Source organism: Lycorma delicatula, chromosome 7 (genome assembly GCF_047948215.1).
Source record: "Lycorma delicatula isolate Av1 chromosome 7, ASM4794821v1, whole genome shotgun sequence".
Taxonomy (NCBI): domain Eukaryota; kingdom Metazoa; phylum Arthropoda; class Insecta; order Hemiptera; family Fulgoridae; genus Lycorma; species Lycorma delicatula.
The window spans coordinates 118821445-118848436 of record NC_134461.1 but is presented as its reverse complement, the minus strand read 5'-3'; the positions used below and the strand labels follow the sequence as shown (position 1 = coordinate 118848436).

Below are 26992 nucleotides of genomic sequence, written 5' to 3'. Positions count from 1 at the left end.
ACATGCGAGTTTGGGGAACTGAAAACCCACACGCTTATGTAGTCCACATTCGGGATTCTCTGGAAGTAAACGTTTTTTGTGCGATCTCTCGTGAGGCAGCGTATGGGCTTTCTTTTTTATGGAAACAAAGTAACCGGGATGATATACCTCGATATGTTACAATAGGTCTCAGTCTTTCTTTTCCCTATTTAAGAACCCCAGGAGTCCCCGTTCAATCATTGAAGGTGGGACGCCGGAGCATCCCATCTCTCCTGAAAGGGGCTGTCCTCCCTTCCCTAATGTAACACCCCTCACCCATCTGCCACTTCTTCCAGGGTCTTCTTTTGGATAATGTTCCCCCATTACTTTACTGATTATTGACCAGTTCCGCTCACCATGAATCATTACCTCCACTATATTATCTGCGGCAACCTCTCCCAATTGCGTTGCATCATCACCCTGTCTTCCTCCCACCTTGGGGACTGGAAGACAGTATGTTCTGTGGTATCCCACTCTCCACAATACTGGCAGCTATTAAAGCTACCATTTTATTAATTGTCCAACCAACCACTAAAGAACACCAGTACACACAGTCTAGTATTCAAATTCACATAAAAGCAACTGTTTTTACAAGGACTTGAACCTTAGACTCTTGACTTTAAAAATCAGCTGATTCTGAGATGACAAGTTTAACCACTAGACTAACCTGGTGGGGTTACATATATTAAGCACTTTATATATATAAATACTCATTAATCGAACGAATAAGGTACAGAAATTCTTAATATGAGCATACTATAAAACAGACGAGTAATAATGTAAATAAAAATAATTTACCCACTATACTTACAGCTGAATATTGCACTTTACACACTTGATCACTGATAAAAAAAAAAACGTTTTTGAAATTCATTATGAGGAAGTTTTTTTTTTTTTTAATAACATTAACACGCTTCTTAATCACACTGTTGTTGAGGATTATATGGAATATCATTGTACTAAGCAAAGATTTTTAACATTAAAACTGTTGAAAAATTTACCAGGAATTGTTTTGAGGGAGTTATCAAAATAAAACATTGCACTCAAATAACAATATGAAAAATAAATGAGATACTAATAATCCAAGAGCATGTGGTTACAGAGAAGGTTATACAGAACACAATGCTGCCAACTACGCATCACTAAATATCTCCATTGGTGCGTAAATAAAAATGTTTAGTTATTTTCTGAACAGACTTTGTTCATTGTAGAAATAGGATGTACACCGCACTAATGTGTAGTACAGTCAGTGCAGAGCAGAAAAAATGGATTGATTGAACCAATCAAGTGCAAAAGGAAAAAACAAAAGTGGATGCATAGAAGTATCTGAAAAATGTTAAATTTTATTTATTAAACAAAAATATTATATAGTACCATCTGAACAAGTGAAAATCACCCTTATATCTAAATAATAGGTTCTTCAATAAATTTTTTATAAAGTTTAGATACTTCACATTTTAAATCTGAGTTTTTATATTTTAAATATTCATTAGCTGCTTCAAAAGCCATTAATTTATTCTTTGAATTGATAGCAACCAATTCAATTAAAATATCAGTTTTTTGTGCAAGTCTCTTGTATACACTCGTTTCATTTAAAAAATCTATTTCTTCTTGATTAAGTAATTTCATTGATGAATTATCTAGTAATTGTGTTTTTTTTGCTTTCCTGAAAAAAAAAAGTTTTCATTAATCATTAAAATCAAAAATAAACAACACGCTAAAGCTTCCACTAGTTTAGTTGTATAATAATCAAACCAAAAAAATAATAAGACAAAAATAGTTATAACAATCTTTTTTCTTAAAGCCAAACAGCTAGATTAATGAGCCACTATACTCCACTTATATTCATGTTTATAAAGTAATGGATACTTTAAAAGTAATCTCTTACGATTATAAAGCTTTTTTAATACAAAAATACTGAAGAATTTTCATCTTAACCTACTGCTTAATAAAATCAACACCAATTGAGGGGCATTTGGTGCGGCTATTTATTAGCTTCAAAATACTTTGTTGCCAATGCATTTAACCACTTCTTAACTGCTTATTTTAATTTATCATTACCTGTGAATTAGTTGCAACTAAAAATCCTTCAACTTTTGAACAGTTACTCGGAGTTAAATCCAAATTGTACTGAAGGTAAGCGTAAACATCTAATCCAAATTTTCTCCCAGCCAACATTGTATCAGTTACAAAATATGGATATGCACTAGCACTATCTTGTTATAACACAATATCCTTTTATCACACAACACAAATTAAATAACATTACCTCATTTAGGCTGAATTGTAGAACTCTATTAATGTTGGATATTTTTCTGTATGTGTGGTGTGGTGGGGAGTTCTTCCATTCCCTTCTTCGTGTGTGTTGCTCTCTCAGTTGAGTTGAGTTGGGTTCATGAAGTGGATATAACGTCGACCGCCAATCAATGACAGTTACGTTCAAAATGTGTCATTTTATTATACAGTCCACTTAATTGATTTATAACCAGTAACCAAATAATATGTGAAATAATTTTAATGTACATATATATATATATATAGAGCCTTTCAATTTTCCAGTTTACATCAATATGCATCATTCAGATCCACCTTTTCAACTAACATCTCTTCCTGTTAGAATAAAGATTCCATATTTTAATAAGACTGGAGTATCTACATTTTACATATTTTTTGGAACTGCTTTGAACATATTACAGTATGTGTATACAAATTTTTTTATATTATAACACATTTTATTGTTTGTTGAAAATAACACATTTAATTTGGAGTATATAATTTTTTTTTAATATAAAATTACAACTCAAATTCATGTGGTTTCTTTTCTTTTATTCATCAAACTATACTTACTTATTAGCCTCTTCATATTTAAACTTTGTATTCCATAACAAATTTTCCCAATCTTTATGTTCTTCTTTTAACTGATCCAAGTATCTAGAAATTGAATGAATAAAAACATTCTTGAATAAATATGTAAAAAAAAAAAATTACATTATATATAGTAAAAAATAAATAATAAGTAATTTGTTAAGTTTTTATTACATAGGGCTGCAAAGTAAGTGGATATGTGCAGATGTTATAATAATGTTGAAAAATAAACAGAAAGGATTTTACTAGAATCTGCATTCTATGAAGAAAATAACAGTAGTTAGGTAACACATAAGCAACATTTATCTGAAGTTAGGGTAATTTTTATTACTCTTTTATAATCTAATCAAGTACATTAAAATTAACAACAAATAAATTTTAAACAAAAATTTCAATTTTCTACAATCTTTGCAAATGATGTAGAGAAGCTCATCATTTCTTGTATAAGTACCAATAAAACTAAGAATTATAAAAAGAAAAATTTATCACTTCTCTCATTAAAATCTTTTAAATGATATTAGACTGGTTTGTTGGACTTTCCATTCTACAATACATATATAATGAACAAATTAGTCTGTTAAGTTTCATTTTAGTTTATCTTTCTAAATGTTTTTACATTTATTATAAATCTGAATAATGGATATAAAAAACTAAATTCTGCAACATTTATTGAAATTCCATTCTTGAATAAATAATAAAATTAGTACATAATACTATTAATAACCAAGTGCTTGTTAATATTTTTAATATTATGAAGAAAAATGTTACAATCTTCATACACTGGGGTCTACACAAAAGTTTATTTTGGGCCTAGGTAATGTCCAGTGGTCAACAACCTTCTTAGGACAATATAAATTATGTTTTATAGTCCCCTACCCAAGAGTCACTGTAAGAAATTGTAAAAGTTTTCACCCTTTCTTAGAACAGCACAACATGTATTTCTCCTATTTTGAAAAATAGTTGAACAACAGCCTTTGACTGAGAGAAGTCAATGATTGATTAAACAGATGTGGTTGGATTTAAGATATAATTATAGTGACATCTGTATTTATAATGCTGATGAATCTCTCAAATTAACTTCAGATGAAACATTGAAATTTAAAAATGAAAAATGTATTAGTGGTAAGATTGTTAGTAATAAACTTAATTTTAAAATGCGCTAAAACAATTGACAGTGATGAGTTACCAGTAATAAGAAAATCAGAAAAATCAATGTTTTAAAAATGTGAAACATCTTCCAGTTAATTACACAGATTACTGTTAATTGACTACTGTCCAGCTTGACTGCCATATTCAACATCTGTACTGCAACACAGGGATCAAGGGATAATTAGAAGTTTCAAGTCTTATTTTCAGTGACAATTAATTTTAAATTTAATTGAACAAAAGGAAAATTTTGCTAAAACACTCAAATTCATTGTTTTTATAAATGTGTCTAAAGGGCAAATTCACATTACGTGAATGTGCCCTTTAGACGAGAGTTGTGTCTGTCTCAGATGCTTAATCTAATAGCTGCATGTACAGTAAACCTAACGGTTATGAGGCTTGTCAGATAAAAATGAAGCTCATTTATTCTTAAAATAGAATTAGACTTAAATCAAATGCAAATGTTATTAAGATAATAAAAGAAGCCAGGCGTTAATATAAGTAACCCACTGGGTTGGTCTAGTGGTGAACACGTTTTCCCAAATCAACTGATTTGAAAGTTGAGAGTTCCAGTGTTCAACTCCTAGTAGTCAGTTATTTTTACACAGATTTGAATTCTAGATCGTGGATACCGGTGTTCTTTGGTAGTTGGGCTTCAATTAACCACACATCTCAGGTATGGTCGAACTGAGACTGTACAAGATTACATTTCATTTACACTCATACATATCATTCTCATTCATCCTCTGAAGTATTATCTGAATGGTAATTACTGGAGGCTGAACAGGAAAAAAAAGAAAGGTGTTAATACGAGGTGTGTTTTAAGGTCCATTTTTAAATAAAAACAAACTGCAAAATATAAATATATTTTATAACTTACACATAAAAACTACACAGTTGCCTTCAACTTCAACATATTTTTCATAATGTTTCACTAATTCTTCATTCCCTCTTCAAGAAATTCTGCTGCCAGTGACTTAAACACATAACAATAGCATTTTTCTATCCGTCGTCATCATCAAACCTTGATGAAAGCCACTGTTTAAAGGTAAAGAAAAAGAAAATAACTGCTGGGAGAGTCAAGGGGCTAGGTGGATGATTGAAGATTTTCCAACAAAGTTTCCCAGTTGCCTCACTGTCTGTGATTGGGCATTATTACCCAAAAACAAAATCCTGTAGTTTAGTATCCTATGTTGTTTGTTTATTATTTCTCTTTTAACATCATCGGCATCCATTTGGTACATATTTTTTAGTCAATTTTTCAGCCAAAATTTCATAAATCAAAGATGATGAAACACTAGTTTTCCCAAATCTTTTCTTCAACTTTTTCAATAAAATCATCAGTTATCACTGACGGCCAGCTGCTATGCTCTTCATCATAAATGCTTGTTCACCCTTCTCAAAATGAATCTTTTACTTAAGCATCACTCCTAATATTCAGCCCATAAACATCACAAATTTGTCTATGAATTTTAACTACACAACTATGTTTTGCCATCAAAAATCAGATTACTCCTTGTACTCACACTCGACAGGATTATCAGTTATAGGAATCATTTTAAATGGATGAATGTAACAATTAACAACCAAATTACTAAACTACTGTTGCTAACTGCTAACTATTGATTGAATAATTGAGCTAAGCAAGTACCATATTTTACATTGCGCACGCGCGCAGACAGACATATATATATATATATATTTATATACAGGCTGATTCACTAGGTTATGCAGATACTTTGGCAGTTCATTCTACATATAAAAATACAGAAAAAAGTACATATAAACATAGGTCCAGAAACATTTTGTTAACACGTTATGGCTGGCAGAAAATTTCGCCCAGATTTCATCTCCTCCAGTGAAATTTTTGGGACACAAAAATGTAAATTAATTTAATGGTTTCATATGAAATTCAATCTGACAAACTGAAAAAAAAAATGAGTTTGAGAACTGTAACTTTTGTAATTCTTTAGAAAACCGGCTAAAAGATGGCCTTTTTTGTTTTATTCGTAATAACTTTGTTAAATTGCCAACAGAAAATCTCTTTAATAAAACTTTTAGGAAATTTAATTCTAACCAGAATAGAATAAATAAAGTAAACAGAAGGCGAATAACAGTTAAATAAAATGGAATTTTATTTGGAGTAATACAAAGCTAAATTTAAGTCGAAAATGATTCTCATCGATAACAGATTTATTTTTCAAAACTGTGAAAAAATGATAAATACAGAAATTTCTGGTATTCGAAATTAATAAAATTTTTTAAGTAAATCATTTCATACGGGATAGTACTGAATCAATGATCTAGCAATGTATTTTAGTTCTGTTAAAAAATTATGATTTTTGTTTAAATTAAATTAAGATAAGGAATACTTTTTTGAAGAAATTTTTATTTCACACGTTGGAAATACAATAAGAGCTATCTAACAATTAAATTTTTTTTTAATTGAAATTGTGTTGTTCTGTAAGCTTACAGCCAAGTTTCAGTTCATTAGTGCAATTTTCCTGTTTTCAAGAAGTACAGCTGTCTACTTGTACTACTGTTTTCGTTGGGGAGCTTTTTGCTAGTAATAAGGCCTTAAGTATAATTGGCCCAACATGACGATATGTAGTCTGCTCAGATTCCATGAGTGCCTTATAAGCGATTAGTGACATATACTCCAGACACCCTGTTATATGCGAGATTCAATCTGCTATTTCACAAATGACCAGACGTAATACAATAGTGAGCTTCTGCTGTATCCCTAGCCATAAAGGAATTTCAGGTAATGAGTGACAAATATTGCGGCAAAAGAGAGGCTTGTTTACAGCCTACTTTTATAAACTGCGTTGCTTCCAATGATCTTGTCTGTTTCTTGAAGAGGGAAGTTCATGATGACTGGCAAGGTGAATGGAATGCTACCACGAACAATAAACTTCACCCAATTAAGAACACTATATCACCGTGGAGCTCCTCATGCAGAAATAACAGTTGAAAGGTTATTATCTGCCGTTTACAAATAGGATAGACTAGGCTCACTTATGGAAATCTGATGACGCAAACAGAATACCCCTTTGTGTTTGCTGTGACTGTCAATAGTGCACCACATCCTTATGGATTATATCTGTTATGCATCATTACGTCGCAAGTTTAACCTACGGGCTAACATACAAACAATTTTAGGGGATAATGAAATAAAGTTATCTTATGTTTTATAATTTCTTAGGGCCATCCGTTTGCATTCAAAAATTTAAATTACTGTGTATAAACTATTTATATCATTTGCTGTAAAGCAAATGGTAAGCAATTTTTCATTTTAAGATATATTTAATTGTTTTTAAAAACGTTTTTGTGTTTAATTAATTTTTAATTCTAAATTTTTAACATTTAGTTTTTTAAAACAAATACATCGTGTTCGAGTGATGATAATGCAAAAGTGTTTTTCACAAAAAAAAAAATCTGTACTGTACAGCAACCATTTTGAATGTGGTTGGTTATTGAAGTAATAATGCCGTACTTATTTCTGAATGAAAAATATGCTGATATGGTGTGTGTGAATACAGTGCTATAACTGCTAATTGAAGATTATTAAGACAGTTATCCTAATTGCAGGATTCAAAATCCAAGAACTATTAGTGCAGCATTTTGTACATTATGGGAAACAGATCTCTTCCTAACAGTAATCATATCCCTTATGGCCGTTCTCCCCACATGATGTTAATGTTGATGAAAGCATTATAGTTGCTGTTCAATGCAGTTCTGCTGTCACTACAAGACGTCTTTCCAAGTGACTGAGAGGTTCATAAACTAAAGTATGGAGGACACACTTAAGAATAACAACCATTATCCATATTAAACAAATAAAGAGAATGAAACAGGTGGCTACACACATTTAGTAATACTGTTGATGGCTTTAGAAAATAAGGTGGCACTTAATACACTTCCTTGAGGCACTCCATTCACCAAGGTAATGCTACCAATTCCATCCTTGGCTTTTGTAGTGGAAGGACATGATTTATAGTGTGTCTGTGCAGTGCTACTAGGACCGGCTTCTGCAGTACTTTATACCTGGATCGACTGGCTACCTGACCGACCATGTAGAGGAGTGCTGTTAGGACATCTGCCGGGCCGCACCTGCCTGTATAGCAGGCTATTGTTCTCCATTCAGATAAGCTTAGAATAGATTTTTATTTCAACTAACTATTGTATTATGTAAATTGAACATTAATAGTCGTTTACACTACATTAGTCTAATAGCCTATAACTATAGGACTATTGTGTGATACATAAAATAATTTTATTTTTGTTCAACAGGAAATATTAAGTTTTAATTTAATCTGCTTTCGGGTTATATCTTATTTTGATTTTTCTTGTCATTGATTTTATTTTACAGCAAGTGTACATTAAGAAGTGTTAAATTAAGTTTAATTTTAATTTTTAATTTTTCTGTTTTATTTTTCCTCAATGGAAGGAAAAATAAGGCCTCCCCCACCCCGTTCTCCCACCCCGGAATTGTCCGACGGTGGAGAGGAAAGCGGGGCTGGCGCTAGGAAGCGCCAGAAACGCCGGGACTCCGTTCCTCCCATGGAAACGGAGCCAGTAGCGGGTTGCAGCAAGGCTGTAACCGTCACCCCGCAGGCTGATGATGGGGCCCCATCACAGCCTGCTACCGTCAGGCAGGAGAAAATCCCGCCCATAATGCTGGACTGCCCAAAGGAGTGGCCAGCATTAGCGCGCGATATTAAGTCGAGGATTGGGGGGCGCCTGGTGGCAAAAAGCACCGGGCTCTCGATAAGGCTGCAGCTGGGCAGCGATGCGGACTACCGGGCGGTGCAGAGTTTTCTGCATTCGAAGGGAGTCGCCTTCCACTCCTTCCAGCTCCCAAAAAACAGGGAGCTGAAGGTAGTTATACGGGGGATCCCCTATGGGGCTACCCCGGAGGAGATAAGGGAGGAACTGACCTCCCTTGGCTTTGAGGTGACTTCGGTCAAGAAGCTCCTCACAAGGGACGGTCGGGAAACCCCGATCTGCCTAGTGGCCCTGAAAAGGACCCCTAGCGCCCGCAAAGTCTACGACCTCAGCGATATTTTTTATTGCAAGGTCGGAGTGACTGCGTTTGTGCCACGAGGGGGGCCACCCCAGTGCCACAGATGCCAGAAATTTGGACACTCGTCCAATTACTGCCAGAGGGCCCAGCAATGCGTGAAGTGTGGTGGAAACCACGACACTTCTGCCTGCGTCAAGCCGCGTGAGGAACCAGCCTCATGCGTCAACTGTAAGGGGCCACATCCGGCCAATTACAGGGGCTGCCCCTATTATAAGGAGCAGACAGACAAACAAGTCAAGGGACTTAAAAAGCCCGCGACTGTAGACGGTCGCAGCTGGGTCCGTGTTGCCGGTGGGGGAAAAACAGCCCCCAAACCGAAGGTGCCGGCACCTGTGGCCAAGGCGGTCGTGAAAAAAGGGGAGGTACCCTCGCCAACACTCACCAAGCCAAAACCGGCGGCAACCACCAAGAAGGTGGTGAAACAAAAGGCGGCGACAAAGCCGGCCCCGGCGAAGAAGGCCAAGCCTTCCTCGACGGGAAAGGCAAAGCCTGCTCCGGCTGGGAAGGCCAAGCAGGCTGTTAAAAACACCGCGGCCCCTGTGGCCCCGCGCCCCACCAAAAGGACGGCCGCGCCAAAAGGCACCTCCAGCGGCAATCCGAAACCGGCTACCCCGTTGGAGACCACTGGCATGGACTTCCTGTCACAGATGACAGTGAGGGATATTCTGCCAGATGTAATGATGGTTTTGCCACGCCTGCTCCAGGCAAAATCTCTAAAGGACTGTATCCAGTCCTTAATAGAGTGCCTCATGGCTGTACTGTCTAGGTATGGTTAGGCCCACCCTCAGACTCTTGCAGTGGAACGCCAACTCAGTAGTAGGCCGGACGGAGGAACTATGCCGTCTGGCCGAGGATCTACTGATAGACGTGATACTGTTGTCTGAGACTTGCTTGAACCCAAGCAGGCAACTGACCCTTCGGAACTATTTTACATATAAGACGGATAGGCCAGTTCGACCCGGAAGCCGCGCCTCTGGTGGAACTGCGGTTTTAGTCCACAGACGCCACATGCATACGCGCGTTGTTCTTCATACAAACGTGATGGAGCAAACGTGTGTGCATGTGGAGCATCTAGGCACGGTGTATCGGCTGGTTTCGGCTTATAGCAAGCCGAACGATGCGGTAACCGGCGCAGATCTGGATGCCGTGCTGGAAAATTGGGATGGACCCATGATACTCATGGGCGACCTCAATGCCAAACACGTGTCATGGAACAGCAATCTGACAAATCCGAATGGCAGATTGCTGTACGAAAGGGCGAGAGCCCGCCGCTTGGTCGTCGTAGGCCCTGAGGTGACCACGTTCGTTCATCATACAGGCAGATTCAGGCCTGACGTGCTGGATATCGCAGTCATGACGGGGGATACCCTCCCGTTCATGATTGAAACGATAGAAGACCTCAGCTCGGACCATTCCCCTGTCCTGTTGGAACTAGGTCAGGCAGGGGGTGGCCGAGATCCCCCGCCTATACCCCGAAGGTCAGTTAACTGGAAAAGTTTCTACGAGACCCTCCAGCGGGAGTACAGGCCGGTAAATCCTGAGCTCCTGAACACCCCGGAGGAAATCGACGACACTGTCGGGCGCGTCACGTCGTCAATGACCGAGGCCCTGGCAGGCAGCTCATCGGCCAAAACTCGAGCAGTTGTTCGAAACGACCTCCCTCCTCATATCTCCGAAGCCATAACGGAGAAACGACGACTGAGGAGGAGATATCGAATCACCCTGTCCCCCGCTGATAAGCGGGCCTTTTATAATCAAACGGACAGGGTGAAACAACTGCTGACAAGCCATCGAGAGGATTCGTGGAACGAATACCTCGCCTAGGTCTCTGACGACATCTCCTCGGTGTTCAGGTTGAACAGGAGACTACGAGAAGGGAAGAAGCCTCGCCATCCGGTTGTGGGGCAGCGAGGTTTTCTTGCCTATTCGGAGGCGGAGAGGGCCGAGGTTTTCGCCGACACCTTGGAGGAGCAATTCACTCCAAAACCCCCCTCCCGCCCATAACGACGAGCACACAACCGAGGTGGAATTGTTTCTTGTAGATTATTTCTCACAGGTGGAGGACGCCCCTCAAGAGATTGACCAAGTCACTGAAGCGGAAGTTTCTGCAGCCATTAAGGCCACAAGCCCCGACAGTCGACGGGATCAGCGCCCGTACATTCCGGAACATACCGGCCTCCGTGATTACAACAATTTCGGTGATATTCACGTCCATTTTGTACGTTGGATATTTCCCGAATTGTTGGAAAACGGCCAAAGTCGTATGTTTACCCAAACCGGGGAAAAGTTCACTTTTCCCACGGAATTATAGGCCAATCTCCCTGTTACCGGTATTGTCTAAGTTGTTCGAGAGAATTTTCCTCGAAAAACTGAGGCGATACATGGAGGGAAAAGTGCGGCCCGAGCAATTTGGGTTCAGGGAGGGTCACTCAACTACCCTCCAACTGGTAAAAATAATAGATGACCTTGTCGGAGGCCTAAACAGGAAAGCGGTGACTGCAGCCGTTTTTCTGGATGTGGCCAAGGCCTTTGACAAAGTTTGGCATAGCGGGCTGCTTTATAAGCTAGCGCGATCGGCGATCCCTTACCGCTATGTCAGACTGATGCGGTCATATCTGCTAGACCGACATTTTGTCGTGCGCGTAGGGGAAACGATTTCCTCTACCAGAGAAATAGCCGCTGGGGTTCCCCAAGGAGCAGTGCTTTCCCCGTTCTTGTACACTTTGTACGTGAACGATATGCCGCTGTCGGAAGGGGTCAAAACGGCCCTTTACGCAGGCGACACGGCATATTTCTACGAATCCGCAAATGTGGATTACGCGGTCCGGAGGCTCCAAAGGCAGCTGGACTTAGTGGAACCGTGGCTCGACATGTGGAGAATCAGGGTCAACGGTGAAAAATCGGTGGCCGTGATGTTCACATACAAGACACGAAAACCGGCCAGACAGCTGGAAATCTCAGGGGAGAAAATCCCTTTTGAGAAAACAGTTAAGTACCTGGTGGTGGTGTTGGACAGGCGGCTTACCTTCGGCGAACATGTAAATTATGCGACCCGGAGGGCTAAGGCCGCCAGAGCCTCGCTATACCCAGTGCTGAACAGTGCCAGCCCGTACCCACTGGCAACTAAGCTACTCATTTTTCGGCTGTACGTACTGCCGATTCTAACATATGCTTACCCGGCATGGGGGGCAGTGTTGAGCTCCTCGCTTCAAAAGAAGATCGAGGCCGTCCAAAACATCGCGTTGTGGACGATCTTTGGAGCTCCGTGGTTCGTCAGGAACGCTACTCTCCGATCTGATGCGAGATTTCAATCCGTGTCCGAGGTGGTGGTGGCGCAGGCGCGCAGACTGTTAGGGAGAGCGGCTGTGTCCGAACACAGTCATCTTCGGGACATCTGCCGAGAGGACCCAACCCCGACAGTTGTAAGGAAGCGGCCTCACGCCGTACTGGACGAACCACCGTGATGGTGCGGTGCGGGAGCCGAGAATCGACAAACCAGGCTTAGGGGCCTCCATATCGCATGAGCCATAAACGGAATAGCGCGTCAGAGGCGTTTCCGGGGTCGCGAGTGCTTAATTTTCGCGAGTTATATAGTCTGAAGACGTCAAATACGGTAAGTCGCGCATAAAACAAAAACGCGGTCAAAATTTTTAATTTTTTATTTTTTCCGCGTGTGTTTTGTTCTGTTTCTCTTGTTTCAGAAACGGGAGAAACGTGGATGTGGAACGACTCGTCGTGCCGTCTTGGGAAACGGCCTTTCCTTCCTCTCATCCTGCCAGTCCAAAGGAAAGTAAAAATCAAATTTTTTATTTATTTATTTATTTAATTTTGGTTTTTTTTCTTCGTGTGTGTGTGTTCTGCTTCTTTTGTTGCAGATACCAACAGCCACCACAAAAACAAATGGTTTCTTCACTGCGACCACGCGGTCCCCCCAACCCCTTCTCGGACACACGTGTGTCTGAAGGTTAATAATTACGTGGAGTGAATAATTTCTGTTTACTTCTTCTAAGAAAATCGCCGCCCCAAAACCGCGATCGCGAATAGGTATCACCATTTTGTAAGTTCCCTATTACCTTCCTTTCCTTTCAAGAAAGAAGAAAGAGGGAACGAGCCCAGCAGCCACCTGCCCAGCAGCCACTGACAGCACGGAAGAGAGAAGAAACCTGCACTTTCCCCCGTTCAGCCCTTCGGGGCCTCGGGAATTTTAAGGTTAATGGTATGTAACTTCGGTTACTACCAATTCTTGGAAAGTGCAGGCCAAAGAAGAACGAAGAGGTCTTCGGAAGAAGAAGAAGATGAAGAAGAAGGAAGACCCACCACTCGTCTCAGCATCACGGACTGGAGTCCGGAACAGAGCCCAGCAGAGATGCGTCCTGAAGGGCAGCTATACCAGAAGCGAATGAAGAGCTTCTACACAACCTCTCCTTTTCAAAACTTACAAGTTAGATAAAATAAACCAGCAATTGTGACTCCTCCGGAGTAGGGATCGCATTGCTCCCTCCTTACAGTTAGTGCCCTGTTGTGGCGTATTCCTTCTAGCCAATTAAGCATTAGCACCGAAAGGAAAGTGGACGGTCTGAAGGGGAATTACGTCGGGAGGACAGGCTTCATAAGCCTAGCCTTCCGCGGTCAGCCCATAAAATGGGTTCGATAACGCTGGTTCAACAACGGATTGGAAGGAAATTAAATCCGTCTTAAAATACTAAATAATAATAAAGAAAACTTGAAAAATTAGACCCGCTAACAAAAAATAAACCTTAAAAACACGTCCGATAGAATGATCCAGCAGCAAGGGACTCTGTCCAGGTTCTGCGATAAGTAGGGAGAAATAAACTCCCGTCAACTTTGCATTCCATTCCATTCCGGTAATGCTACCTGATAATCACCAACAATAACACAGAAAGTTTGGTTCATTAAAGAAATTCCTAATAAAAGCAAGCATATTGCTCTTGACTTCCCATTCTTTGAGGGTGTTTAGAATACAAAGTCACCAGGCTGTGTCGTCAGCCTTCCTGAAACTGAAGATAGCAATGAGGCACTGGTGCAGTGAGAAAGTGTTTTGAATAACTGCTTCCAATGACACTAAATGGTCAATGGAAGATCATCCTGGTGGAAACCACACTGTTCTGGAGATAAAAGGCCATCTTTCTCTAAGTACCATGTAAGCCTGCGGTTCACCATTCTCTCCAATACTTTGCATAAAACGCTTGTCAAGGAGATAAGAAGGTAGCTAGAGGCGCATGCTTTGTCTTTACAAGGATTAAGTGCTGGTATGACAATACGACAATGGCTTCTAACCAGACAGGTGGGAAAACTTGTGCAGAGAACCAACTATTATAAATACTCAATAGCAGTTGTAGCATCGAATTAGGAAGGTGTGACAGGATACAGAGACAAATGTTGTCAGGTCCAGGGGAAGTAACATGCGAGTGTTTTTAGTGCGTGTGACAACTCATTTTAAATGCAAATTGAGAATTTAATTCACTGACCGAATCACCAATCGAAGTATTATCATACTTCCATCTGGATCTTGCATCTCTGAAATTCATAAATACAAGATGAAGTGAGAGACACTAACAATCTGCCAAGTTACTTGTCATTGCAGACGGTGATGAAAAGAGTTCTTCATGAATGAGTCCAAGAATGGATTGTTTCAGTGATCTGCAAATTACATGAATCTTTTTCATTAGTAAATTCATTAATTGTTAATTTTAACTATAGACTTTATTCATCTTCATTAGCTCTGAAATAGTTGCAATAAGTGACACAACGTGATCAGATAACATCTGAACAAGTTTTTTCAGCTCGGTGCAGGACCCGCACTGTTGGGTACCTGCATTTACAGGGGCTTTACTTGATGTCATGGCAGTGAAGGTGACATCCAGTTTTACCAGGTTATAAAAGCTAAGCATCTTTTTATATTCTCTTCTGGTGACTGGGAAAGAAAGTTTTTGTTTGGTACAGATTTTTAGGATTTCCTTTTCTTCTTTAAAAACTGGGCAATCTCGAGATCGAGCTGAATATGTTCTTCCACAGTTAGCATATTTTTCTTCCTCCTGGCAGTTAGTGCCATTGTGACCTTCTTTGCCACATCGGGCGCAAATTATAGTTTTCAGACAAGATGTTGTAGTATGGCTATACCCTTGGCATTGGAAACATCGTCTTGGTTGGGGATAAACAGTTGTACAAGAACCGACAGGTAACCCACTTTAATCTTCTCTGGAGGTATTGGAACAATAAATGTTAATATAAGGAAGGTGTAGATTCTTCCACTCCACTCTGTCGTTTCATTATTCGTTTCACCTCCACAACTTCCTGGGTATGAAGCTCATCAGCTATTTAACTTAGATCCATCTCCAGAAAGTCACAGCAAAAAATTACTCCTCGGCTAGTATTTAGGGTTTTGTGGCATACCGCACTTACATTTATGCCACCCATATTGTTGAGATCTAACAGAGATCGATTCTGTTCATCATTAAAAGTTTCATCAGAATTGTTCTGTCTCATAATTTTCTGATGTTCTTTAGAGAATCACCTGAACCTGTTACAACCTTTGTTAATCAGGAAAGGAGAAACCTTAAGAAAGGAACCAACCGCCTTCCTGTTATTCCGAAGAACAAAACGAATATTTTTATATTTTAGATCTGATGCATTAGAATTTAATGTACTCTCTTCTGCAGGACTATCACATCCTCATCAGACAAAGCTGACAGAGACCTTTTCAATAGACAAAATTTGGTGGTTTTGGATGGACCACCAACCATCATGGAATTTATGTGGCCTTAAAATTTTGGTCCCACAAGTACTTGTGATAACAGACCACTCCAGCAGAGTACATGCGACTGGAGCTAGAACTAAATACAACTGGGTTCACCCAGGTGCCCAGAGGACATCATCCAAGAGTCACTACGTTCAGCCATTCACCCATAAGCATGCAAGATTTTCATCTTGGGTTACGGTTGTGTTTTGTAAAATGTCACAACACTACTGTGTAAATCCAAGAAGAAATAGTGTAGGATGTTGTTGTGTAAGGGTATATATTGTAATTTGTGGAGTCTTGGTGTAGTGTATGTGTATCATGTTCTGCAGCTTTGTATGTAGTGGGAAGAAAAGCTGCAGAGGCTAGGGCGGATGCCAACCCCTAAAATCTTAAAGAGTAAGACCCCCCATCAGGGTTACGTAAAAATGTGTCCAATTTCATGAAAACATAAAATGGCAATATCAGTTGAAAAGAGAAAGACTAATGAAATTGAACAAAGATTTCAAAATAAGCTTAATATTGAACTATTACCTTAAATAAAATAAGACTTTCCAGTGAAACACATTCTTATAAGTTAATTAAAAAAATAATTTATACTAAAACAGAGCACAGTCCCAAGAATTTCTTAGAATAATTACATATAATAGAGAAAAGAACAGAGTTATATAATTAAATATTACTGTATCTCTTATCAAGAAAATATACATACAAAACTAAGAGTGACATCACAATAGTTCTCTAAAAAGAAGCAGATTTATTTTACTATTACAGCCTCTTACATAAAACAATATGCTAGTCAGTTTATGTACTGACCAGTATGGTAGATGATAATTCGTTGTAAGCTGACTTTTTTTAGTCTTTATTTCAGTTATCACATCTATCTTATTAAAATATGCATGTAAATGATATCCGAGGTCATAAAAGTAAAAAAATTATCAAATTATTTAAAAGAAAAAAATTACTTTTGTTTCCATGGTGTTCCTTCACTATCACTGTCATTATCACTGAAAAATGCAGAATTTTCTTGACTTTCCATCATACAGTTTTTTACATCATCTGAAAACAATATTTAATTATAATATATTATTTTTATAATTTTTGGATCTCATTTAATGCAAATGTATGACTAACATTTAGTGTGATCATCATAAAAAACTATAATCAAATAAATTAGTAAAATTTCTAATTAAAATAGCTAAATAAAAACAAAGAGTAATAATAATAATTTTATTTTAACTAATCATACTGTATTTCTATTTTACGAAAATAATCAACAATATATAATGTAGATTATATAATTTGAGTCAATGCATAATAAGAATTATAAGTGATAATATTATTTTTATGTACTTTCTGAATTATTCATGGAGAAGAAATAAATATAAAAAATTAAATCAAATCTACAATTCATTGAATTAATTACATTAGTGACAATAAATAAATATATACAAATATATATTTTTTTCACAATAGAATAGTGTGAATTAAATGATTCAAAAAAAAAGCTGGCATGGTTTTTAAATACTTTCACTTTCCAAATACATAGTTATACATAATAATTTAAGATGGAATACTGAATGAACATACAATTTTATGGGACTCTTCAATTAGAATAACCGATAGAATAAGTAAATAACAAAGTATTAACCAGCTGTTTGCACTGACTACAAAACATTAAATGTTCAGAAACTATAATTAAATTATTCATTAATCACAAAGATAAAATATGATAACACTTTTAAACATTAAATTTATGTGAAAATTGTTCCCAGTTCGTCTGAAGATAATTGTGGAACACTTTTGTCTGTTATGTGATACTGTTATTGATAGTGTCTCTTTTAAAGTGACTAGAATTCCTTTTAACACTATAAAATAACAATTTGATCTGTGTTGTGTTATGGTATTTTTGTCAAGATAAGTATGTCTGTAAATTTCATACAATTAAAATATGTTGAGAGCTTGGTGGTAAGGTGATTAACAATGGCTGATGGTACATCTATGTATCTCAATGGATACAGAACTAATCTGGTGTAGTAAATGAAGTTTAATTTGTATATTCCAGGCTGTATTTCAGTTATCATATAAAGTTATTTTTATTTTTTTGTACATTTTGTTAGTTAATCAAATTTCACAAAATAATCTGTGTAATCTGCAGAACAATTATTAATATCTAGATATAATGAAACACATATAATAGGAAACCTTTAAAAAAACCCAGTATAGTCGACAATAAAAATGCAAATGCAACAGGTCAAGAAAAATATCATATTTATTATAATCAGATATGCTTACACTTTGAAATTGTAAAAAGGGTTGTATTACAAAGTTACAAAATGATTCTTTATCTCAGGTGAAGTTTTACAACAAAGTCATGGCCCACAATCATATGTGATAGAACCACTAAGTGTGAGTAGGCAATAGCATAACTGGGAATACATTACACTTGATATGATGAAAACTATGCAAAAATAAATAACCAATAAAAAAAATTAATATAATTTTATTAAAGACAAATAAATATGTTTGTATCAATAAAATATAAAAAATAAAAAAAAACTAATCTTACAATTTATTACAATTGCAATAGATATTACACACACAAAATACACATTTTTCTGTTAAAAATTGTAATTAGTTATAAATAAAAATGATACACATTGACTACATCAACCTTAGACACATAAAAGCACAATTTCTTTTGACTTTAACGTGATTGAATCAAATAATTTATGAAAATGTATTACTGGATAGTTTATACATGAATATATTATATATTCATTTTACTTGTTTTGACTTAATTAACCAAAGATAGTAGAATTTTCACAATATTTAAACAATAAATAAAATAACTATATATTTTCATAAAATTATCAAACCTAATGCTACTAAACTGGTTGGTTATCAAAATTATAATTATAGTATTAACTTAGATATCACAAAATGTTCAACTTATGAATGAATATACCCACTAAGATAAGAAACTGAAATCATATTATTTATATTTAACATCTTTTCTTTCCTTTACCTGTTTAGCCTCCGGTAACTACCGTTTGGATAATTCTTCAGAGGATGAATGAGAATGATATATATGAGTGTAAATGAAGTGTAGTCTTGTACATTCTCAGTTCGACCATTCATGAGATGTGTGGTTAATTGAAACCCAACCACCAAAGAACACCGGTATCCACGATCTAGTATTCAAATCCGTGTAAAAATAACTGTCTTTACTAGGACTCGAACGCTGGAACTCTCGACTTCCAAATCAGCTGATTTGGGAAGACGCGTTCACCACTAGACCAACCGGTGGGTTATATTTAACATCTGTCTACACATAATTACTTTCAAATAATACTTTTTCAATTATTTATTTATTTACTATTACTAGAAATCAAATTTTTTTTTTCAAATCTAAAAAATGATTGGTCCTGGAAGGATGAAACAAAAAACAATTTATTCATATTTTCTCAAGGTAAAAGATTGGCCCAGTGGTTTATTTACATATCTCTCTTCTTTCTATGAGAAAATTACCAATAAAGTTGAACATGAAAAACTGTGAAATTTCACTTTTGGTAATTTTTTCAAGAGGCAGGGATGACATACACAGTTTGAATTATTTTTTATATGTGGGTATATGTTAGTAGTTTTCAAATAAATAATATTGATGGTGTGGAATATTTACTTACCCCTAAAAATGTTTATGAAATTTTGAAAACTAATTTTTTTTTTAAAAATTCAAATTTTGGCTTAAAATAACTCTGATGGGGCTGGTGATAAAAATCTCAAATTTGCAAAACTTACAGTGTTTTTGTAGGTATTTATGGCAAATAAAAACGTTTCTTGTATGTTATACTAATAAAAAAGGTATAACCTCACGAAAAACCTGTTAAAAGCGATACCATTTTAACTTGCTGTCTGTACCGACATTAGTCACTCGTAGATCTCCAGGGAGAATCTCCGAAACATCCGGCCCAGTGGACTCTCCCTCCAACAAGAAAACACAGGCACAGTCTGAACCTGGATCCGGGACGAGAAACATCACCTTCACTCTGGCAAATAGGTCCTCTGGCCATCAAAACTCAAGCACCTGCTCCAACACATCACCAGAATGGAAAACCAAAGCCTCCTCCACCATGCATCTGATGCCAGCCATACATAAGGCATGAAGATCCAATGCAGAGTCATCTGTCTGGGTTGAGGAATAATCCGAAACTTCCTTCGCAATCGTGAAGGACTGCATATCTTCAGCCGCTCTCTTAGCGGGCGCAGAACCACTCCTGTTACAGACCTCAAATAATCTAGTATCCCTCACAGTCTGTATCTCGCCACAAAAGTCATCTGTAAGCGTGACAAACTCCTCCAAAAGGCAATCCAACTCCTGTACCAGTTCCTTGCCGTAGGCATGGATCACAGACATCTCAAGCCAAATTCGGTCAACCCCCGCAGACGTTTAGTAGGGTTGGAGGCGACGCCAAAGATTCACCATCATACACAGAATCTACCAGCAAAGAACACTCACCGGATTGTGACACTGAAGACAAAGAAGGCGCCCGCCGCTTTGCCGACTCTTCTCTTGCACCGATTATTTGGCCCAACTCCCCACATCCGCGCCTTGCAGCTTACCTTCCTTCCTCTGGGCCTGCCTAGAGGCTATGTCTCCCTTGTCACTGCTGCAGAGAGACGCTAACATTTCCTTAGATGTTACTAGAGATCCCAAGTACTAAGCCTCCCCGACACCTGCTCTCCTGGCTTTTTCACACCATCATCCTGGGTGGTGGTTTTTTCAAGTAGGCCACAAACCACTGTAGTTTTGTGTACTGAATCCTCCATCTCCACCCTACGAGAATCAGCGAAAGTTGCAGTTCACTCCGGCAGAGTACATGCTTACCAGGTTAAGGACTAAATACAACTGGATGTGCCCCTGTTCGCAGAGGGCATCATTCAAGACTCACTCACGGAGAACCATCCACCCATGCACGATAGCTCCCACTTTGGGTTACGGTTGTGGAGCGGAAGGTGCAGCAATAGCACCAAGTGTAAAATGTCTAGGGGAAGGGTACCTGAGGTATACGTGTATCATTTAAGTGTGTAATGTGTTCAGCAGCTCCATGTGTAGTGAAAGAAAGGCTGTAGGAGCTCTGGCCGTGCTACAGCCTCAAAGAATCTCAAAGTCGATTCTCAAAGAATGAGACTCCCATGGGGGGGCGTTCTTCTAAGATCCAAATATTTCATTAATTAAAATTTCATTTGGCTATAAATGTGGAATCAATGAAAATAAGAACCACTTATGATCGTTGAAAAGCTCTCAATGAGTGCTGATTACTACAGTTAAGAAAAATTCCAAAATCTAAATCTTTTTAGATTTTGGGATTCTTTGGACACTTTTGGTCCAGTTGATTGCAATCAAACGGGGAGGTGTACAACTAGATGTTACAACATTCCTAAATCCAAAATTTCAACATTCTACGGCCAACAGTTTTTGAGTTATTGCGAGATACATACATACGTACGTACAGACTCACGCCGAAATTAATCAAATGGATAATTCCGTTGAAATCTGAAAACCGAAATTTTTCCGCTATCACAATACTTCCTTTACTTCGTACAAAGAAGTCATGTGATGTCCACATCAGATTTTTTTAATCTCAATCCTCAATTATATTTTAACCATAAATAGGATCTAAATTCATATCTAATATAAGGATCTAATTCATATGAATATAAGAAAAATTTTTGATGAATTTGTTTTTTAATTGCGTAATAGTAAAGTTAAGTTTCAAATTATTATATTGACCAAAACTTGGATCGGGTGAAGACATTGAATTTAATTTCAGTTTAGAAGGTTATAACGTAATCATTGAAAATAATAAATGCACAGAGTGAATACATGTTTATTTATATATAAAATTACTAAACACGAGATAATCAAAGTAGACTTAGAAAATGCAAATCCAGTTGGTATTAATTTTAGAATTGATAATGGGAACCGTAAATTGATTGCTGTTTATCGATCGCCTTCCCAGAACATACATTTTTGCCTGATTAGTTTAGATGCTTATAGAATATAAAGACAGATGATAATGTAATTTTAATATTCTTAATAACCTGATAAATGAACTTCTTAGTATTATGCAACTATATGGATTAAATCATATGTAAACAAACCTACACGATTACAAAACAATCCCGTTGGCGAAATGCAGTCTACCAGCTGCATCGACCATATTTTCTATAAGAGCGGTTCCATTGGTCAAGTGATGAAACTTTTTCATATGAAACTTACAAACTTTATAAAAGATAAGACAACAACCGATAATATCATCAATAAAATAAATTATGATGAACTAAAATCTAGTTTATATAAAGAAAACTGGAACGACGTATGCAATAATAATACTGATACCATACATTACATTTGTAAGGAACTTTATTAATAAACTTAGTGACTACTTAAATAAACAAACAGATTATTAAAATATCACATAAAAATAAAACAATGAATCACTACGAGCATGGTATCTGCTATGAAAGAAAGAGATAAAATGAACCGTAAATTATTAAAATAACCTTTTAATACAAAACTAAAAGATTATTATAAGAAATATAGGAACATATAAAATATAATAAAGAATGCAAAAATTGATTATTTTATTTTGGAACTTATTTTAATAAGTTTCAACTAAATAAATACAGTATTATGAAAATGTGGCAATGCATTAATGAAATATTAGATATGAAAAACGAAATTACACAACCAAAAATTGAACCTAATAAATTAAATAAATACTTCACAAATGTGGGAGAAAATTATGCAAATGCAATACTAAAAAATACAAATATCTTAAATCTGACTCTTTTGTTAATTCCACTATCTTAGCCTGTTTCTTAATGCAACAAATATCACTGAAATATTAAATGTAATAAAATATTTAAAAAATAACTCATCACCTGGAATCGATAGTCTTAATGCTTCTTGCTTAGAAGAAATAAGTAACTACATAGCAACACCACTTTAACACAATAAATATATGCTTTATTGAAGGGTATTTCTCTACTAAATTTAAAATGGCCAAAATAATTGCAATACACAAATCGGGAAATTAAATCAACACGACAAATTACAGACCTTTAAGTCTGTTAAGTAACTTTCCCAAAATATTAAAAAACCAAATAATAAAATTTCTTTACAAAAATAATTTTATTCATAAAAATCAGTAAGGTTGTCAATCTGGAAAATCAACAAAAGATGAGATTTTACATTTAACTAGAATAATTAACAACAATTTTAATAAAAATAATAGGACTATATCAATATTCCTTGATTTAGCTAATGCGACACAATTCCTCACAAAATTTTAATACATAAACTAAATAACTGCCGTATATGAAGACCAATAAAAGAACTATTTGAAAACTACTTTAAGGGTAGAACTCAAATTCTGACTTTAAATAATGTCAGCAACCACAGAAAATCCTCAAACTTCAGACTACCACAAGGTACTGTTCTCTCGTCAATACTTTTTCTAACATATGTCAACGATCTTTTAAAACTGAACCTTCATAATGGTACCACAATATCTTTCACTGATGACAACAGCTTTTGTTTTTTCAGGCAAGACGTGGGGATAAAGTATATAAGAGAGCAACCATTTGTTTACTTTTGGTAAATCTTGGTTTGTAAGCAATATTTTTACACTCATCCTAATTAAGATAAAATATAAGTCACTCTAACCTACTGAAACCAGCAAACCCCCAACTGAATTTCAACTACATACATATTCAGTAAATAATAGCGAATCGATAAACAGTAACTGCTGTTGTCAGTCAATAGAAGATCTCAGAATAATATTGGACGATCATATGAAGTGGAATGTCCATGTACAGTAAGAATGAAAGAAGCTTCATCTGTGAACAGAATCCTTGCCAAAAATAAAGGGTCTTAAATTAATGTTCTTCGAAACCAGTTACAGAAAGTCAATCTGCATGGAGAATCATTGGCAGTCAGTCCCTGTATGCACTGCAAGTGATATGGGTAAAGACAGTTACCATTTAAAATCTGCCATAGTCACGTACACTTTCTTGTATTGCCAGAGAATGTGTACTTTTATCAGGGAATTATTCCACATGATTTAGAACATGTCTAGTTCAATAGTCCTAGTAATCTTTGATCTACCACGGTCATGATTCCTTGGTGTAAATGAACCTGTTTCCCTAAGCCATTTATGAAGTCTTTCAAAGGTTTTTTTCATTTGGCACACATTTATTAGGAAACCAGTTTTCATAGTCTTTTTACTTCTGCCCTGTTGCAGTTTGTTAAACCATACATTAAATGCATGTCACATAATTCCACAAAAGAATATTTAAACTCCAAGATGATAAAACAACAAAACTTAAAAATTGTATGGTTTTACTTTTTAAATAATATGCAATGCATTTTTACATTGTTAACATGGACAGGAGCAACAGAAAGTCGCTGTGTAAAATTAATCTAAGGGTTTAAAATTAATATCAATTGTTTTATTATTATTTAATATTAATGTTATTGTGAGAAAATTATTACTTAATTTGATACTATTTTACAATACTAGAATTAACAATAAATAAAAACAATATTTAATCGAATTGAACATAATGAGGGAGGACATGAAAACAGACACAAAATTACATCAATTTTCAGCTGTAACTCGGCTATTTGTGAACAGATTTTAAAAATTAAGTGTCACTTTGTTCAAAATAAAGGGCTTAATATTCTAGCAATAACATATATTTCGATAAAAGTTATATTTATGGCAATACAACGGATTGAAAATACACATGGCTGCAATTTTGTAATTTGGGAAGGTACTTAGTACCGATTTTTTGCTAATTTTAAAACCTTATTAACAAATATTAATGCGACTCCTCTACCCGAACTTGAGATATAAAGTTTTATATAAAAATAACATAATGACGGATAGTGGGAGAACGAAGGAGAAATTGCCATTTTTCCTAAGAAACGTTTATAACTAGAATCCGAAAAAAAATTCGCCAGCCCCACCACTTTAGAAATACCCTGCATATAAATTACAAAAAAAATTAAATATATATATATATATATATACAGAGGGAGAAGTGATAAAATAAATACAATTATTATTTATTATAAGTACACAATGAAATTCAAATTCGAAACATAACCTTAATTTTCAATAAGGAAGTTAAGTAAAATAAGTTCTGAAACCGATTGAAAAGACAAGTACCACAACTGTCACTTGATATTTTAAGAAGGCATGCAGTTTAAGAATATCTTTCAAACTACCTGAGTCTTTGAAGAGAATTCTGCTTTTATCTATGAAACTGGAACGTCTTCTGCGAACAGACTGTTCCTCTTTTTTACTATCGTTGTTGTCAACATTAGGCTTACTACTAAGTGCGTATTCATTCATTCTTATAAAAAGTAAAGAAAATAATTAATAGAAGCAGTATTACAATGATATCGATAAGCTCAAATTCGCGATAAATATACAGCCGTTATTTACGAATAAACTCATTACCAACTTAAAAATAAATAAAAATCAAGATGTGACTTTCTTATTTCCTAAATTTACCTTTCAAAATTAAAAAAAAATAAGAAAAACTATTATTAGAATGTCGTATTTAGTTGAGATAATTATTTACAACTCATAAATAATGCCCAAAAATAAGACAAATTACTGAATTTGTCACTTTTCAAAATTGTTATCTTTTCTCGTATGACTGAGAAGACTGAATGGAACAATTTTAGTAGATTCATTAAACGATTCCTCTTTCTGGTTTGCTGAGAAACACAAAAATTGCTTTTAGCAGCTTTTGCAAAGTATCATTTAAGCAATTTATTTTTCTGAAAAACATTGTTTCCAGATTGATACTTATTTTTCCAAAACAATTATTGTCCAATATGATAATGATGTTGAAATTGTGTAAAAACTAAGTTATTCTACATTTTCTCAGCTTGTAAACAAGTATGAAACAAGTTTAATAAATCAATTTACTTTGTAAAGTTAATTATTTAGTTCTTAACCACTTGTCCTGTCAATGAAATACTCAAAGAAAGATAAGTTACTTTTCTCCAATATAAGTAGTAAAAATTCATGCAAGTAGGACTTACATTTATTTCGTTAACGTAATTCGGTATTCTTCTGTAAAACAAGACTGATACAATGTCGATAAGAGAACGATATTTGATATATAATACTACAATCTTTGCGGTATATTTTCCTCTTAAATTCATGGAATTCTATTTGTCTTATATCTGTTTTAAGCAATAGTTCTTCATTGAGTAGCAGCAACCACTTATCTGTTGTCAAGTGTAACAACTTATTTTTAAAGTTAAGTACCTGTATTTAGCTGTCATCTCCAGACATTTTTTTTTACTTTCCAATAAGGCTCTCTTTTCTGTTAGTTTTAATATATCGGCATGTAATCGCTCGACAGGGATACAGATACTAAGTTAAATGTTCAGTTACTCCTCAGCGACTGACACAATTATCGGTGTTTAAAAAATGGATTTCTCGTCAAGGTTTGTTGACGAAATGTATACTTTCTCAAAAGTGTAATGAGCAGTAGTTCTATCTTGGATGTATTACACTAGAGGGAATAGTGTACCATGAAGACAGTAGGTAGCCAGTTGCCGGTCCAATAATCCGTTCCGCACCCTACGTGACAACTAAGCTTTCTGAACTTTGATGAGTAATATCATAGATATTTTCGTTATGTCTTGGTTAATAAAGAGTTTAGTACGTGGAGTAATTTTGTTTTAGCTATGTTAAGGAAAACCCACCGGATTGGTCTAGTAGTTAACGCGTCTTCCCAAATCAGCTGAGTTGGAAGTCGAGAGTTACAGCATTCAACTCCTAGTAAAGCCAGTTATTTTTACACGGATTTGAATACTAGATCATGGATACCGGTGTTCTTTGGTGGTTGGGTTTCAATTAACCACACATCTCAAGAATGGTCGAACTGAGAATGTACAAGACTACACTTCACTTCATTTACACTCATACATAACATCCTCTGAAGAATTATCTAAACGGTAGTTTCCGGAGGCTAAACAGGAAAAAGAAAGAAAAGCTATGTTAAGGAAAATTCTACTATCTTTGGTT

General features: G+C 36.0%; 1 protein-coding gene across 1 annotated transcript; it reads right to left on the bottom strand.

The window, feature by feature from the left end:
* Positions 1-1341: 1341 nt before the first annotated feature.
* On the bottom strand, positions 1342-25409 carry LOC142327475 (uncharacterized). Its single transcript, XM_075370586.1, has 4 exons — positions 25171-25409; positions 16838-16931; positions 2866-2949; positions 1342-1684 (listed from the first exon to the last, which is right to left on the bottom strand). The coding sequence occupies exons 1-4, from the start codon at positions 25295-25297 to the stop codon at positions 1423-1425; spliced, it is 567 nt and encodes a 188-aa protein (XP_075226701.1). The 5' UTR covers positions 25298-25409; the 3' UTR covers positions 1342-1422.
* Between the last annotated feature and the right edge of the window lie 1583 nt (positions 25410-26992).